This window comes from Fundulus heteroclitus, chromosome 10 (assembly GCF_011125445.2).
Source record: "Fundulus heteroclitus isolate FHET01 chromosome 10, MU-UCD_Fhet_4.1, whole genome shotgun sequence".
Classification (NCBI taxonomy): Eukaryota; Metazoa; Chordata; class Actinopteri; order Cyprinodontiformes; family Fundulidae; genus Fundulus; species Fundulus heteroclitus.
In genome coordinates this window covers 3,784,433-3,802,490 of record NC_046370.1, presented here as the reverse complement: position 1 = coordinate 3,802,490, position 18,058 = coordinate 3,784,433, and the positions used below count along the sequence as shown (strand labels likewise).

At 38.5% G+C, this 18,058-nt stretch overlaps 1 protein-coding gene across 1 annotated transcript in view; it reads right to left on the bottom strand.

The window, feature by feature from the left end:
- The window catches only part of LOC118564415 (protocadherin-15-like), a 149,359-nt gene that overhangs the window by 52,131 nt on the left and 79,170 nt on the right, over positions 1 to 18,058 (bottom strand). Inside the window, exons 3-4 of the mRNA XM_036142574.1 lie at positions 11,671 to 11,685; positions 11,075 to 11,140 (exon numbers count right to left, since the gene is read on the bottom strand). Coding sequence (XP_035998467.1) covers positions 11,075 to 11,140; positions 11,671 to 11,685 — 81 coding nt within the window. The remainder of the gene's footprint in view (positions 1 to 11,074; positions 11,141 to 11,670; positions 11,686 to 18,058) is intronic.

The window sequence follows — 18,058 nt, the reverse complement described above, 5'->3', positions numbered from 1 at the left end:
GCGTGATCGTCAGGGTGGCCCTCACTTAATGCAGATATCAGTGTAAGCTGAAAAAGCTGCTAGGTAATGGTATTTGACTTTTTGTTGTCCATACTAAGCCATGCAAACAGCACAACAAAAAAAAAAAAAACTTAATCACTCAGAATATTTTACAGAGAAGACTTATTTATTAAACTTTATAGGATAGACTTAACGTCCTTTTTAAAAATTCTAGTGTAGTCTTTGAACTACACATTTTGCAAAGTTACAACCACAAACTTAAGTAGATTTTACAGGGATTTTATGTGAATGATTTCCATTTACATCCAGACCCTCTTATTTAATAAGCATAATACAAATGCAGTGGTTTCCAATGTAATAGAGCTCACCTCATGTATAATCTAATCTTAGCATAAATCTGACTGTTTTGTGAATGCCTCAGATTTTTGGTTTAGAGAACATTAGTAAATAAACTAAAAAGAAACAAACACAGTACAGAGGAAAACTTACTGAACAGAGCAGCAGAGGAACTACTCCAAAGACAGCTATTAAGTATCTAAATATAAGGAAAACTTGAGGAACCTAACACAGGTCTAGGAACATATGGGTGGCAGTACCCTGCTGTGGGTATGCTTTTCTTCATCAAGGAGAAAGAAATGGTTTAGAACTGATGGAGAGTTGGATGGACCTCACACTGAACACACATCCTTCATTTCAGATATTTGTGAAATAAAACAGTCACAAAAGCAATTGATATTGTATAAAATACCAACAGAATGTACATTTGCGAGAACATTCTTGTAAAAAATAATATTTGGCATTTGTATCCATAAATATATGTACATACACAGTTTGCAAACTTCTTTATTTAATCTTATTATGCTTTCTCTAACAATAGCTGTACAGTCTTTTTTCTTGTGTTGCAAATTCCCCATTACTACACAGTCACCTATTCATTTTTTATGTTTTTTACCCTAGTCTGAGCTGAACACACTTACTTCAAAGGTCAGTTTAAGATAACTAAAGTTCTGTCTCTTGATTCTTCACTTTTAAAATATGTCTGATATTGGCACCACATCTTCCCATTTAGATATTGTCTCAGATTCAATCTCTACCACTAAACAATACATTACAACTAAGAAAATAACCCTTCCAAAAAAAAAAAAGATTTATCGGCTACAAATCTCCCCAATCCAGAAGACGTAGAATTGGTGATTCAATGGCAAAACTACTCTGGCTGTTTGGAGGCTATTTTGGTTTTCCTGTCTTTTAAAAACAATTATATTACAGTCAGTCTTATGTTTCTTTGAAATAAACTCCTGTGCAACAACAATAAGCGAAATTTGACATTCAAACTTTCCAAAAAGTTTTATAAAAAAATTTATAGATAAAAATATTGACGTCAACTTGCAGAATACACCAAAATATGAAATGCTGTTTTGAAACTGACCAGTGTTGGAATAAAATGTAGATATAAGATCACACTGCGTGGTGATAAATTATTGAAAGATGGTAAAATAGTGAATGGGTGCTCTTCTCATAGATTTTATTTCTTATGACATTACAGATTACAGAGACGCTGTAATAAAAAAAATAAAAAATCTGCCTTTTTAAATGTGCTTGTCAGCCACTATTCCTTGCAACTCTCAATAGATACATACAGAGGGCAACTCAAATCACTAATTAAATTCCCATTCAATGTTTCATTAGCTCCGTCTAATTATCATTATTTCTTACAAGCACCATAATGAGGAAAGATCTGATGGATACTTGTGGTCAAGTATCTGGCAGCGGTTAAACCAATCTACATTTTGCATTTTGTTAAACTGTCACCCATGATAGAAAATGGTGTAATTTGTGTATTATCTCCCTAGCCTTTCCAGGATGAATCAATTAGAAGGAAATTAGTGTTCAGGGACACAACTGACCCAGAGGCATCTCAGTGTCTATGTCCATATCGATGATGGGCTTCAAGGCTGGTAATGTGTTTATCCACTGTGTATCCTACTTCCATTCACATTTTGTTCAAAGGTAAGGATTTTGCAAATGTATTTTGACTCCTTACATTTGTATTATTTTACTCAGTTTTTCATCTCATGGCCACAAACATGATTAGATTTCTTAAGGGATGTTTGAGTAATAGAGTGTGTCTCAGTCTATCACATAATTCACTATGAATCTAGCTAATCTCAGAAGGCCTAAGATATTTGGTAGAGGACATTAGTGAACAGAAAGCATCACGAGGACAGTAGCAGACAAGTCAAAGATACCTTTCAACTTTGTCACAAAGTTGTGAAGAGGTTTAACACAGTACTCCGCTAGAATACTATGTTTAATTCAACATATCCAAATATGAAAAGATAAACACCTCCAAACCTACCAAGACAAGACGGACCAACTAAACTGACAGTACAGGTAGGAACAGAAATAATTAGAGAAGCAGTCGAGAGGCCTATGGTAACTCTGGGGGAGCTGCACGGATCAACAATTCAGGTAGGAGAATCTGTTGACCGGTAAACAATTTGTCAGGCACTCCACAATCTGGCCTTCGTGTGGAAAGAAAAAGAAGCGATTGTTGAAAGCCAGCCATAAGACATCCCACTTAAGTTTTGGCACAGTCCATGTGGGGGACACAGCAACCATGTGAAAACATGCTCTGATCTGATTAGGCCACAACTGAACTTTCAGGCTTGTCTGCAGAGCGTGGAGGAAAACCTACACTGCACATTACCAGAAACACACACCAATGGATAGAAAGCCTCCCGTGTCTGAGCAGCAGACCAACTTCTACAGAGCAGCAGGGAACTATTGAGATGAGAACGTGAGCTAGAATGCAGAGCTTCACAGACATCTTGGCTTTAAATTAGGAAATGGTATGAAGTTGGTCTAAGAGGTCAAAAGTTTCCTTTAAGACACACCAAATTAGATAATAAATAACTTTTTAAGTAACACATCATGCTCTCTAAAAAACATACTTTATTGGGGGAAAAAAACTAAATTTCCCTGCACCAGTAATTATAAACAGACAGTGATATAATAGAGAAGTTAGTTGTTAATCTGACAGTTTGGATGTAAGTGTTATGATACATAGCTCACTTTCATTAGACTCATTAATGACAGCATAATCTGGAGTAATTGCCTAAATAGAGAATTCTGAAGTCAGTAGCTCATCCATGTTGCACCATTTTACATCAGATGTACCAGTTCTACTCAGGAACTCAGAGGCAAATTAACAACGCCATTTGAGTTTGCTTTATTGATCGATGCTGATGCTGACTCATTAAGTATGTATCTCTAGTTTTTTAACAACACACAAAGGAAACCCTGACTCTAAAATAGCAGAAAAAATAGGATCATGTTGTTCACCTCTGTTGTATTTGATGCATCTTGTATGCATCTGCATAGATCTAGTGCAATCTGCATTAGAAAAATCAGATGTGGCGTTCCCTAAGGCTCTGTCTTAGGGCCCCTCTTATTTAATATATACATGGTCCCACAAGCTCAGTTACCATACTATGCAGCCAACATACAGCCCTACATTACAATGTCATTACGTGACTATGATCCTACTGATAGTTGAACGTTGAGTAGATACATATAAAAAGTCGATGTGCCACCATTTTCTCCAGTTAAATACAGACAAAAATGGAACAATGTTTGGACCAAAGGAGGAGCGATCAAGAGTCCGCATACTGCTTTAGTAATTACAGCTAGGAACAACGGCTCAGGCCAGACAACTGGGGGTGGCAATGGAGTCAGACCTGAACCTTCAGATGCACTTAAAGACAATTACAAAGTCAGGGTTCTATCACCTGAAGAACATTTCCAGGATTACAGGACTGATGTTCCAGCAGGATATTAAAAAACTCATCCATGCATTTATCTTTGGTCAAAACATTACTGCAACGGTGTCTCCACAGGATTGCCTACATTTCAATCAGACAGGTACAGCTGATCCAGAATGCTCCTGCCCACAGTCTCACTAAAACTAAGAAGGTAGAACACGCACCCGGTTCTGAAGTCCTTACACTGAGTCCCTGTATCTCAGAAAAGAGACTTAAAAAATTCATCTGGTTCAAGTCTACTCAAACTCCCAAAGAAAATGCAAAAGCACTTTAAAATCAGGGCTAAACCCATTTGTTTAAAGCTGCCTTTGACACCGTTCTCTTTATACTTTTAACTGAAACATCATTCATTTCAGTCCGTCATTCAACATTTCTTTGTAGCAAAGAAATGTTGGAGAGCTTAGATATTTTTATTATATAAAGCACTTTGTCTTGAATCTGGTGCTGAAATACAGCAACCCGTCGGATAAAACATTCAAAAAAAGTGGAGCAGACCGGGATTGCTTTGGGATTGTCCCCACAAGTTTTTTAATTTCCCACTTTGGAGAAGAGTATTTTAAAAGGTCATTTTTTTCAACAGGACTGGAAATCTCTTGAAAACACTTCACCAAGGGGAACAACAGGAGCCCTTGAAGCTCAGAAGAGGAAAAACACTTTTGAATGTGAAAGCAATACAGTAATGACATAATGAAAAACTACTTTTGAATGTGGAATAGAGATGCAAATGGAGAAAAAAAGTTTATTTTGCAAAATGTCCATATCAGTGTAGGCTGGGCATGAACTCCTAAAGCATTAAGTATAGACTTAGATTAAATTATACATTGTAATAATTCATGTGTTGTTTATCTGAAGTTCTAATTTCATGAACTGATGAACTGCTGGTTGTGTTTTTTTCTGACTGCCTGCATAAACATTAGAATATTATATTTTTCCATAATTGCAGGTAACTTGACACACCAGATGGTTTGATATACAGACCCTCCGAAGCTGATAAGAAGAGAGCAGAAAGTTTCAAAAAGTATTTGGCAGATTATGAAATGAACCATCTGTTCATTGCCAGTTTGCTCAAGAGACCCTAAACAGTAGAAGTTAGCCGTTTTAGCAGCAGAACTTGGTCAAACTTCAACTTAAACCAGCATGTTTTATGCTTCCCGGCATGATTTATGCTTTTCTTTTCTATCAATGATTAAACACTTTTTTATTAGGATATAACTGCTCTTATATGACCTTATTCTCTGATTTCCCTGGAAGCATCTGCCTTCTGAGTGCTGTAACACCTGTAACCTGTCCAGGCTAAAAACAGCTCAGTAATAACCAACAAAGCCAATACGAAGTAGCGGATTTGTCCCCGCAGAGAATTAAATTCATGTGGTGATCCTGACCTACCCATAACAAGCCTGAGTTGGTTTTATTTATTCAGGACCACGTACAGAACCATCATTCTCTCAAGAGAAGAGATACCGCACCAGATCTGTGTTTCTCTGTGTTGTCTATGGAAAATTCAAGGAGATGAGATGAAAGGTAACATATTGTAGTCGTATACCCATCCCATAAATTTCACATCACAATCACAGTGGCACAAGTGGCCTTTATTTTGAAAACAGGCTGACAGGAAATAAGGGTTGAGAGAGAGAGAGGGGGGGGGGGGGGGGTACATGTGGCAAAACTCTACAGGCCAGGATTCAAACCTGGGACTAAGGACTAGCCCTGCGCCACCACCTCACCCCTATAGTCACAACTTTTTATGCATTTTATTGGACTTTTCTGTGATAGAGCTGCACATAATTGTGAAGTGGGAGGAAACGGATCCATGTTATTCAAACATTTTCACCTATAAAAATCTGAAAAGTGTGGCGAGCATATATATTCAGCCACAAGCCTTTTAGGGTATGTCCTGTGGCATCTCTGCATTTGGGGCCAGGCCCCACCAGATGTCGCTGTGGAGCTCCATGTTCACAATAACCAGTGGGACAGCATCATTCTTTATGAAATATTATTGACAGATTTTTCATAAATAAATAAAAAAAATACCAATTCCCTTACCAATAAACACCTTACAATGCACACGTTAAGTTTACGTTCTGCCGGAAAGTGTGCGTCAGTCTGGTGTTGGTTGGCCTTGCTGGCTCATTGATAGATCGATATGAATATTTTCTGTTCAATAAATTAACATTATGAGTGAGCCTTTATTTGTAATTTTATGTATAAAAATTGTATTACATTCAGGTTATATAAAATGGCATTTCTAGTGTGTTGGTTCATGCTAATTTATCTGTGTTATTTAAAATTGGTCATAGTCAGGTTGTATTAATCACAGAAAAACTTGTTGCTCCTAATAGGTGTTGAGTTTTTGTGCCCCACTTAACTCATCTTGCCAGAGATGCCACTGGGTATGTTTCTAGAGGTTTTTGCAAAACAGCTAGCTCAAGCTTTATCCAGTTGGCCACAAAACGCCTGTGGACACCGATTTTCAAGCTTTGCCAAAAATGACCAAGTAGACGTAGATCTTGGCCATTCTAACAAATGCATATGGTGCAATGTACACCATCCAGTACCAGTGTGTGCTGCATGTTTAGGGGGTGCTATAATCCCTTCTCTAATCTGTTGCATCCTCTACCAGGTTTTATGCCAGAATGTCCCTGTATTTAGCCCAATCTAGCTTCCAGACAAGTCTGACCTGCTTCCCTGTCCTTGTTGAAGAAAACAAATGCTCTCCATACTGCACTGCTACCCAAACCATGTTTTCATAGTGGAGCTTGGTTTGGACAGGGTGATATGCAGTGGCAGCTTTTTTTCCACACATAGTGTTCAGTTTTAGTCTCATCTGAGCATAGCACCTTGTTAGACATGTTTCTTTGTTCCCTATTGGCTTTAGTTGAACTACTGATGGGAGCATTTTTCTTACTTTCTTTTAACACTTTAACAATCTTGTCATTCTTCCACAGAGGCTCGATTTATGGAGTAATAGTTTTCATCTCAACAGATTCTCCCACCTGGGCTGTGGATCTCCGCGGTTCTCGCAGAGTTAGCATAAGCCTGTCAATTTGGGTAGAGACCAAATCTTGCCAGGTTTATAGTCGTTTCATTCTCCTCAAATTTACAGCTGATAGATTGATCTGAGAGGTGTTTAAAACTTGGGATACTGTTTTCTACACTAAGCTTAATTTAAACCTCTCCACATCTTCATATCTTTCCTGTCTGGTCTGTTCTTTGGTCATTAGGATGTTCAATACTGTCTCAAAAACGTCAACGGTCTTCAAAAAAAGCTGTATACTTTAAGTTAATTGTGTGAGGGGGATCATATTTGCTAATTAGATGACTGAAGGGTTGAATAAACAAATCTACAACACAACTCTCACACATTTATAAAACGATGTACTTTTCATTCCTCTTTGGTGTCATGCATTATCTGGTTTAGGACAGTTTGAGAAATTGTTCACCTTATAAAATTAAGTTTGAGGTCGTTGCATGGGGAAGGTTTAAAGGCTGTGAATACTTTTGCGAGGCACAATACTGCTGGATTTTAAACTCTGTTTGCAGAGGAAATTGCCCTGCAGCAGCTATCTATACATCTTATTAAGGTAAGACTGTTTTAAAACTGCAGTTGGCAAGCTATGAGCATGTTTGAAAGCTAACCACTGAGGTAATCTAATACTTGGTTGGTTTCAATATTTCTTGTAATACTGAGATACCAGGAAACCATGGTATTTTTACTCAAGATATACAGTTAAGCTGAATATGACTTAATTACACACCAACTGAAGTTTTCAAACCTTTATTTCCATCAGTTATGAGGATTTAGATATTATGATGTGTCATTTAAGATTAGACTATTATATCAGACCAACAAAAAAAACACATTTTCAGGTACTGAAATATGGGCTTGATGAGAAGTACGTTTAATACCTGCTCAAATGTTATTTTCAACATGTACCTTTAATTTGGCAAATGAGCCTCAATAAAATGCTTGTCAAAGATAACTGTAAATGTCCAACTGACCATGTCTGACCAAGATTAAAACATAACCATTGCAATTAGAGACTTCTGTAAATAGGCTTGTCTGAATAACAGACACACATTTTGAGTAAAGTTTATAGGAGCACTAAGTGATATTTAACCACTAGGTGGTGCTTGAGCACTATCTGTTGACCAAAACAAGATGTGTATCAAGCCGCGGCTCTCTTTATCTCACTTCAAGCTAGCACCTCCTTTCCCCTTCTCACGCCTCGCCTTCTATGCACATGTTCCCACCTTTCGGGGGAACATTTCAAGTGAAAAAGTGAGTAACTCCAATTTTGCTCCAACGCTGCGCTGCTCTGATGGTGGTATTTTAGGGCAGGGAGGGGCTAAGCCCTGAGTGGCAGCTGTTCACCTGCATGCGGATGTACACGCACGGTTCCACACAGCTATGTGAATAAGAGACTGCAGAACAACGCAGAGAGCTACGGTGTGACGTCATACCATAGTCCAATATTACCTTTTGTTCTTCATATCATTATTTTTTAGTACTTTCTAAAAAATTAGCATACTGAAATTATGCTTATTGCTCCTTTAATTATCAATGTGATAAGCAAGTGATAATCGGATCTCAAAAAGAGTGGGAGAACGAAAAAGTAAAAAAAAAAAGATAATCTGGGAATAAAGAAGCAAGAAGACAACGTTTTGGATAATTTTTACGTTTGGAAACCATACATTTTACTCATCTTCCAAGGAAACTTATTGCAAAATAATCAAAAATAATTCTTATTTCAACGTTTTTAACTTAAAGTCAAATATATTTCAACATATTCATTTTTAAAGTCTGACATTTTGGAAAGGAAATTTTACAAGCAAACTTGCTGAGATAGGACGATCCCTGTTTTCAGTGTACCTGTTTAATGTTATGAAACAGTCGGCAGCAGCTGCACCTGAAAGCAGCAGCAAAGCTTCCAAAGGTAATAAAATTCAACCATCAGCAACTCAGAGGCTCAGTAATAAAGAGTTAATTGTTTCTTTTTGGTGCTCTGGTCACACAGTGATTTAGGTCATTTCCTCTGCAACACAGATTGGATTTAAGTGACACTGTTGGTACAGGCCTAATGAATTAATGAGCGCGGGCTGCATGCCAAGCATCATCTAGTGCTGTTTAACAAAACCTGCCGAGACAAGGCAAGGATGTGATATGCAGACTGAGATCTTTGTTAAAGGGTCGAACAAAGACGTGTGTTTGAATAGGTTAAAAAGAGAGATGTACTGACTTCAGTTCCCTTGGCTGATTCTTCTTTTATGAATCAGCTTTTTTGGATTTTAAACTATTCTAATTTATCTCTTAGAATTGCATACTGTTCATTTTTATGTCATCTTGAGCTAAAACATAATATGAAAGCTGTACAGTACATTCAACACCCTGTTTGTAAAATGTATTAGATGGGGTTGGGAAGGAAAATCTCAGATTATACTGTAGGTTCCTGAGTATTAAAATGAGCTGCACGTGTGAATTGAAAAATCCCTGTTTATTTTTTTAAATAATCTTTCACTTGCCTTGCCTTTTTACCTTGAATTCTCAAACATCCGGCAGATAATGATGTTCTGGCATAATTGTGGCTGAACAGAATAAGTAGATTTCAGGTAAAACTGATCAGTTTTCTTGACTATTTTTGAAAATTCAGTAGGGTTAAGCTTGAGGCTGTTAATGAGCTGTCTTGATAAATTAATTTACTAGGACGCCTGACAGCAAAACAGCCCAACAGCAGTTGCTAAAAATATGCTTGATAGCTGGTTAAGTACCTTTGCTTTGACTCTTTTAAACAGATTTCCTGTTATGATTCTGCCTTGTTCTTCCAATCTACTTTTTGGCCTTGCTAGTTTCTACCCTCTGCTCTGCTCATCAGCAGAAGCAGCTACACCTGTCTCTCTCCCAATTACCTTCATTCTTCCCGTCATTGATCCTGCCTTTAAGTACCGGTCTCCCACAGTCATTCACTGCCAAATTGCTCAAAAACCTTAGAGTGAGTAGCTGTCCAGCGATCCTCGTTTGTGTTGCCTGTTTCCTGACCTCGTTAGCTCGTCTTTGGGTCTTCCTGTCTTGCCTTGCCCTCGCTTGGAAACCTCATTGGCTCTTTAAATTCTAATATTGTTTTTTTTTACTAAGAAACTAACCCAGCCCTCTGGACCTGTCAACCAGCTGCAGACTGTCCTCTCCTTGTATGACCTTTGTATCTTTATTACGGATCCAGTCTCCAGTTTCCAGTCACCGCCTGACCTGTTTTTGTGCAGGTTTGTTCGCTTCACAGGCCAGATTCCTCCCTCCAACCTATCCTGCCTGTTAGCAGCCCGCTGTCTGATCTGGCTGTTTGCTGCTCCTCTCTGGACATTTACCTGCCTGCACCAACTTCCGCTCATTGCTGTATTTTTCTAAATAAACCTTCTGAGCGTAACACCAGATCTGGCTCAAATAACAGGACATCTGACAGCCTGAGCATCACACCTCCTGCCATTCTGGCCCACTGACTCCATTTTTGTCTCATTTCACCATCAAAACTGTTCACCAGAATGCATTTGATGGGTCCATCAGAATCAGCTTTCTTTGGCCATGATGGGGTGCACATCATCTGCTGACTCGTTTGCACATCCATGGGGTTAGCTGGGTGCACGTTCCAGTGGAACTTAAAAGTGTTAGTTTTGGTGGGCAATGAAGATCTCACTTTGGTTTATAGTGACTCTGGTGTTTTAGTAGTTTATAGTTTGTTGCAGGCTTTAGCCATGGTGGTTCATGGGTTATCCCTGAACATTCACAATGTCTTCCGCTATTTTTATGATCTGAAGGTGACAGCTTGGGTCGGATGGCTGAAACTATCTAAGTCAGGCTTTTGGATGCAACTCTATAGAGATTTTTTTTCCAACAAGCTTTCTCAAAACCAGGTCAATGACAAGAAACCAAACAATTTCATTAAACCTGCATCAATTCTGAAGAACATCGCTCAAACACCCAACCTGAATTATAGCAGATGCTTTTCAATGCGTAAAACAAGGCATGTGATCAAGATGCATCTTCTTGTCAAAAGTTTCAGCAAATATTTGCAGGAGCATATGGACATGTGTGAGCTGTCATTTTTCATTCTGACAACCATGACAGAATGTTTCAAATGGAGAAAAAAACTAAATGAAATAAAGAATATTTTTGCCAATTGTTATGGCACGCCATGATAACCTCTAAAATTGATATTCTAAGCATGCAATGAAGAAACAGAAAAAAATTACAAGTACTTTACCGTTGGGGCTTTCTTCATCTATGGCAACGATGGTAGCAGGAGGACCAGAACGGGAAAGTTTACATTCTGAAACGATTAAAAAAGTTAAGATCAGATTACACTTATACCTCATGGTGGTTATTTTCCTTTACATCTACTTTGTTACAAAAAAAGGATATAAAAAAAACTTTATTGGGAAGCATGTGGGTGGTTTTATTTGATAAACACTTAGTATTTATGAGAAAAATGATTTAGAAAAGGCCCTCAAGTGTGTACAAAATGCTGAGAGGACAACAGCAATAAACTCATAAAGATAAATAAAGCATGAGCTTTGCAGATATAGTCTATACTTTATTAACCTCATTGTTCTCCCCTCAGTGAGAAATCAGAGACTGGAAGTAAAGAAGCACAAGAATTTTATAACATAAATGTAATGTGGTGTAAAACGAGGAGAGGTGAGAGAAGCAGGAGCCGACAGTAAAAACAGATTAAAGCACCGTATTTTTAAGAGACAGGCTTTATCCGCTCTAACCATCTCAGCTGGGTCAGCGGGATAAATTAGCCGGCACAGTGTGTGAACGCGTTTAACGAAGGAGGAAAGGGGAAATCAGTCTTACCCTCGTATTGCCAGTCTGCAGCCACACCAGGATGGAGGGAAGCAGGACAGAAGTCAGAGAGGGATTGGAGGAAGGGGAAAACCAGAAGAGAAATATTAGAATCAATAAGCAAGGCAAAGAGTGTTTTCAGAAAATAAAAAGCCGAAAGCAGATATGAAGAAAAACTAGATATGAGTTTGATGTAGGTGTGTGGGAAACAAGTTCATGTGCCAGACTTCTAAAGCTTTAGTTGCCCACTTACTGCAACCTAATAATATGAGGGGAAAACATGATTAACCTCGGCTGGAGGCATGAAATTGTCACATTCACAGTAAAATGGCTGCTAACACTCAGCTGTTCCTCCACACCCTCCTCTCTTCGCCGTGATACACGGAAATAAGCCACCTGCATTAAACGACAGCCCAGCATTAGACTACAACTACAGAGAATAGCTGGTAAAATCCCAGAGGAAGCCTGGAAGATGGATATCTGCTCACCGAGAAAATAGACTTCATGGAACAATGATCACACTCTCTCTTCCTCTCAGTATGCCGCCCTCCCTGGTCCTCTCCATTATAACACATTACTGTGTGACATAGATGATTTCAACAATCATCTGTATTGCTTATTGTTTGTAACAGCAGCAGAAAGTTAATAGAAAAATAAAGAAAAAAAATGCACCAACAATTGATTTGACTGTCCCGAGGAACCATATACACCTATATTAGTGCTGAAAAGATGATTGACTTTTGCGTCCAATCACGCAAGTAGCAGTAGGTGAGCAGAAATGCTTTTCTCTTTCTCGCTGATTTTAAGGTAAACCCTTTAAATAAAACCCATAGGTGGTTACAATTAACAAGTGGCAATTCTCTGGAACATTTACTATATCTATGCCTGCCAGCAAGTCTTATAAGAGCATAGAATAAGCAATATACGCAACAGATTTTTTTACTTAATATTACAAATCGTTGTATAAGCCAGCAGCTGTTCGACTGAAATCCTGGTATAATTATTTGATCTATGACACATTAAGTTTTATCTTGAGCGTTTATCTGCATACAACTATATTTTGCTTTTTTTCCTCTTTGGATCAAAATCAACAAATAAAAATGGTGAAGCATGCAACTTTAGCTACACAAAGAATACCCAGCGATGATATTGAATTTACTTAAATCCTGCATTTAATAGAAAACATTGCCTGCAACAAAATCTATCAGTATCCCAACTGAAGATATGAGTAAACCACTGAGTAAAATAGCATATAAATAAAGAGTTCACTATTAATAACCACCTATAAACATCAACGTGGTGCTTGCTTTCAAAAACAAACTCTCCACTGTACACTGTGGTCTACAGATAAGCTCTTCAATTGATCTTCACTAGAAGATTGTGTGATCCATGCGGGGTTTAGAGAAAACATCAAAATCCAGAGCAGAATGGTTGACAGAGGGTTTAATGGGATCCCTCGTTCAGATCCTTGTTAACTTTCATGTTGCTAGCTTTTGAAGGAGTCGTAATGGAGACGTATTCTTCTATCAAAGCAGAGCATGTACAGTACAACATCCTGTTGGCCATGAAAGCCAGTGGCTACAGTCACTTTAAATAGGTAGGACAATTTTAACTAATATAACCGATAAACACTAAAGAAAATAATTTAGATTTTTTTGGCCTTCAGAAAGAAGTTTGTAGCATCTTAAGGTTATGGGGAGGTATCTAAAGACTAACTCAGCCCCAAATCAACTTTTCATTTGCTAATTAACTGGTAACATGGTTGTCTTATAGTACTCCCTACATATCCTGGTGATTCTTTTGACAATTTACTGCATATTTGCTGAAATCCCGCTTTTGTGTCTCAAACTGTCAGTTTGGCGCCCTCTTAAGGTTCAAAGGGTGTCTTGCATTGAATTTCGAATCAGTTTTGCTATTGGTTCAAAAGTTTTTGTGACATCACTTGGAGAAACTGACGTGTCAGTGGCTCTGTTGCTGTGGGGTACAGAAGCAGCTCCGTCTTGTGCCTCTGTAGCGAGTTGGAGATTGAATAGTGAGTTTTGCGGTCCCTCTATCAATTTTAAGGTCAGCAATTTATCTGCTTAGCGTTTCATTATTTTATTTTGTATTTACTTAGCTTTTACCAGGAGCTCAGACCACGCGCAGCCCTTACCCGACCGCATGTTTCCTGGTCGGCTGGGCACCGCCTCGTCTCAGCACATTTTACAAGCATGGGATTGAGCAGAGTAAGGCTGTGGTGCAGACCTGAGTTACGCTTTGAAGTCTACAAGGTGAGGACATCTAACGCAACTGTCAAATTTGCTCATATGAGTCTTAAATTTTCTTATTTTGACAAAAGAACAAAACCACATTTGACATAGGAAAATATTATCATAACAACAGTGACACAGATCTGGGGTTGTCATGGCTTTGAAGTCTCTTGGCCAGTTCCTCATCATAGAATGTGCCATGAATTGCACCATATAACAGAGTGCTTGGTAAACGTGTTAGACCATCTGTGAAAATGTGATCTAAAGCAGAACTGGACCCAGCATCATGCCTTTTACCAAAGAACATACCCCTAACAAGGACTGGCTGAGAATTAAGAAATGGAAAGTTGAATCCAATAGCTGTTTATCAGGTCAGAAAAGTTTTTTTTTTCTTTTTTTACTGATTAAAGTGCAGTTAAGGCAGCAGTGATAGGACCTGGTTGTATCAATTTCTAATAGACCTGTCAGAAAGCTAAGGTTGGGAGCATGGATCAGAGGTAATGCAGTCACTTTGAAGTGAGATTTTGGTGGATAGTAAACAACTTCCAAATCTTTTTAAGTAAGAGTGGTCCGAATGTTTCATGTTGAGGTTAATGATGTATGAGAAGCATCTGGTTATTCGTGATTTTGAACCCTAATTTCATCCACACCATCTGCAGGCTTATCATTAGTGTTTGCTGGATGGTTAATAAACTTTTCTGTGGTCCACAAAGTTCTCAATGTACTTTAGATTCACTGCTGCTTTGCTTGGACTTTTAGGACCTAAATGACCCACCCCGCTTTGGAATCACATGACCTTGGTTAAAAACTAACACTATTACATAATGTGATTTACCATATAAAATCACATGTAATCCAAGTGGCATTTCAACTGTTTGGATTGCATTTTCCAAGAATATATATATTAAAAAATGATGCACATTTTTAGCAATGTGTCAATATAGATAAAAATGACTGTTTTAGCCATTTACTATGTGAACAGTTTAATGCAACCTCTATTTATCTTTGCGTCTCTTCCATTAATGCAACATTTCTGTATTCCTTTGTATCGGGTGTGTTGATCAACAGTTCTGCATAGTTTTTCATAGTTTGTGCCACTGTTTGTTTCAACTCCGATTTTCCAAGGACAGTCTTAAAAAGTCACAACATTTCTCTTCAAAGGGGTGTAAGTCTCTCACTGCTCAACTCTGTTGCAGTCTGGTGGCTGTCTGGAAATGCTAGTATTGTGGGCACAGATCTGAAGGTGTTAGCTTCAGGCTTGACACTTTATAGCTATATTCTGGAGTTGCTTAGCTGTATTGCCAGAGCCAACAGAGTCAACCAAAAGGACTGTTCGACAGATTTACTAACAACAATAACTTTCGTGTTGAAGAAGCCTCCACCATATTTCTTTTTAAAAGAAACGGAAAAAAAAAATGTGACAAACAATACAGATGATGTGTGAGCACTGGGAAAATGTCACAACAGGCTTATTACTAGCTGCTAACAAGTTTGAACGCGGTGCATCATGCTTCCTCTCAAACTATAACGTAAATAGTTGCAATAGATGTATTAAAAAGGGCTTATAACTTTTTTTTTAATAAATCTAGACTGTATTTAATTATCTGTAGTTTATGTGTTATAATAATCATGAATGTCTGATGATGATGATAGGAAATGGGAGAGCAAAGCTGGTAAAAAGTACCAACCCCCCCCCCCCCCCCACCCCCAACCCATACCAGATATAATAAAAATGTCTATATTAGATGTGGCTTAGGAAAGAATTGTATGTTTTGTGCAGGAAGATTTCAGTGTTTTATAATAAGTCTATGTTGTCTGGGCTATATGCTTATTATATTTTCAAACCAAACCTTTTAGAGCCGAAAGGTTTGGTTTGAAAATATTCACTGGAATGCAAGTTTTACAAATACTGGGGAACTTTATTCCAGAGGAAAAGCTCCTTTCAGACCATTCTTTCTTCCGAGACACACACATTTTTCTGCCCCGAAAATTCATTCAAACATCCCTAAAGGTAATGGAAGGAAAAAGTTGACCCATCATTATGATGCCCCTAATTCACCTTGGGAGGTAGTCACAAACCTGTTACAGATGGATATATGTTGAGAATCACGCACAGCCACTCGGAATGTATTGAAAGCAGTAAAAAGGCATTTAAACAGTCAGCATTAGGATCGCCGCACAGTTCAAGCCCTGTGGAGGGATTTCCCTCGGGAAATCATGCACACATGTCCCTGTGCATACGACTAATGTGAATGCTGCATATTGATCATCTACCACAGCATCCCTGCCCCGATGCACCTAAATCAAACGACTGAATTCCCTCGGTAGCATGTCATTCAGCTCTGTGGGGGCCTAGAAACGAGACATTTGTTTCCTGTGTGCTGGAGAAGGCATCCTTGTAAATGTTGCAGGGTGGTAGCTCTTGAGAACAGGACTTTAGCACCTCACATCTACTGAATGCCAAGTCAAGGTGGTAGTTATTTTTAAAACGCCTTATTGGGGCCACAATGTTGTATATTTTATCCCATAAAACCATTATCTTTAGTATATTCCATAGATCCGGTCAAATAAATGGACGCGTTGTTACTCACAATGTGATAGGCTGGTATTAACAAATCTGCAACTTTAAAATTAAATAGTTTTCTGTTAGATGTTTACACAAAAAAAGTAGTTTTCCAACAGGGAGAACACTGGGAATGGTACTGGACAGAAAACAAATGAAAAACTGGTCCTAGTCAAAATTTGAAAGTCCTTCAGATAGCCTAATATACTATGAATCCACTTTAATATAATACTAATAATAATAAGTTTAATTTATACTGCACTTTCCATCAAAAGATCTCAAAGTACTACAGGTAAAAAAGAAAAAAAAAAGCATAATAATAAATCTAAAGGGTACCAAAAGCTTTGCTAAAACGAAATGATTTAAGGCCTTTTTTAAAACACTCAGTGGATTGAGGTACACTCAGTGGATTGAGGTACACTCAGTGGATTGAGGTACACTCAGTGGACTGAGGTGCCCTCAAGGTGTCAGGGAGGGCATTCCACAGATGTGGGGCAGCAGCACAAAATGCCCCATCTCCCATTGTCCTGAGTCTGGTTCTGGGAATGTGGAGGAGGTTTGAGTGAGTGGAGCGAAGGGAGCAGATTGTGTTCTGTGGGATGATGAGTTCTTTGAGGTATGGGGGGGCATGTCCATGGATGCATTGATGTGTGAGGAGAGAAACCTTGTACTCAATCCTGGTGGAGATGTGAAGCCAGTGTAATGAATGGAGGATGGGGGTAATATGCTCATGTTTCCGCACTCTCATCAGGATCCTAGCTGCAGAGTTTTGAATGTACTGAAGCCTCTGCAGACTTTTTCTAGGGATCCCAATGAGAAGTGCGTTGCAATAGTCCAGTCTGGAAGAGACAAAGGCATGAACCAGCTTTTCTGCGTCTGGGAGGGAGAGAATGGGACGGAGTTTGGAAACGTTATGGAGGTGGTAGAAAGAGGTCTTGCATAGGTGATTCATATGGGCTTCAAAAGTGAGTGGGGAGTCCATTTTTACACCACGATTACTAACTGTTGATGAGAGCGGGATGTTAGTGCCAGAAAAAAGGTGATGCTGGTTAGGGATAATGATTTGGTTTGATGAGGAGTTCCAACCAGGATGGCTTAGTTTTTTTTTCTAGTGAAGACTTTAAGAGACTCCAAGACTGTTGTTTTATATTTTCCCTGGGTTGTCTGCTTACGCGAGCTGTTTGGTCTACTTTAAAGGGTAACTCACGACCAAATCAACTTTGCTAATAAATTGTTAACATGGTTGTCTTATAGTGCTGTTAATATGTCCTGGTGATTATTTGGACAATATACTACATTATTGTTGAAATCCTGCTTTTTTGTCAAAAACCACCTGCGTGGCGCCCTCCTAAGGTTCAACGGGTGTCTTGCATTGAATTTCAAATCAGTTTTGCTATTCAAAGGTTTTCGTCCCTTGGAGAAACTGACATGTCTGCAGCTCTGCCGCTGTGGGGTATAAAAGCCGCTTCATGTTGTGCCTCTGTAGTGAGTTTGAATAGTGAGTTTTGTGGTACTTCTATTGATTTTCAGGTTAGTGATTTATTAGCTTAGCATTCTGTTAGTTTATTTTGCATCTATTTAGCTTTTA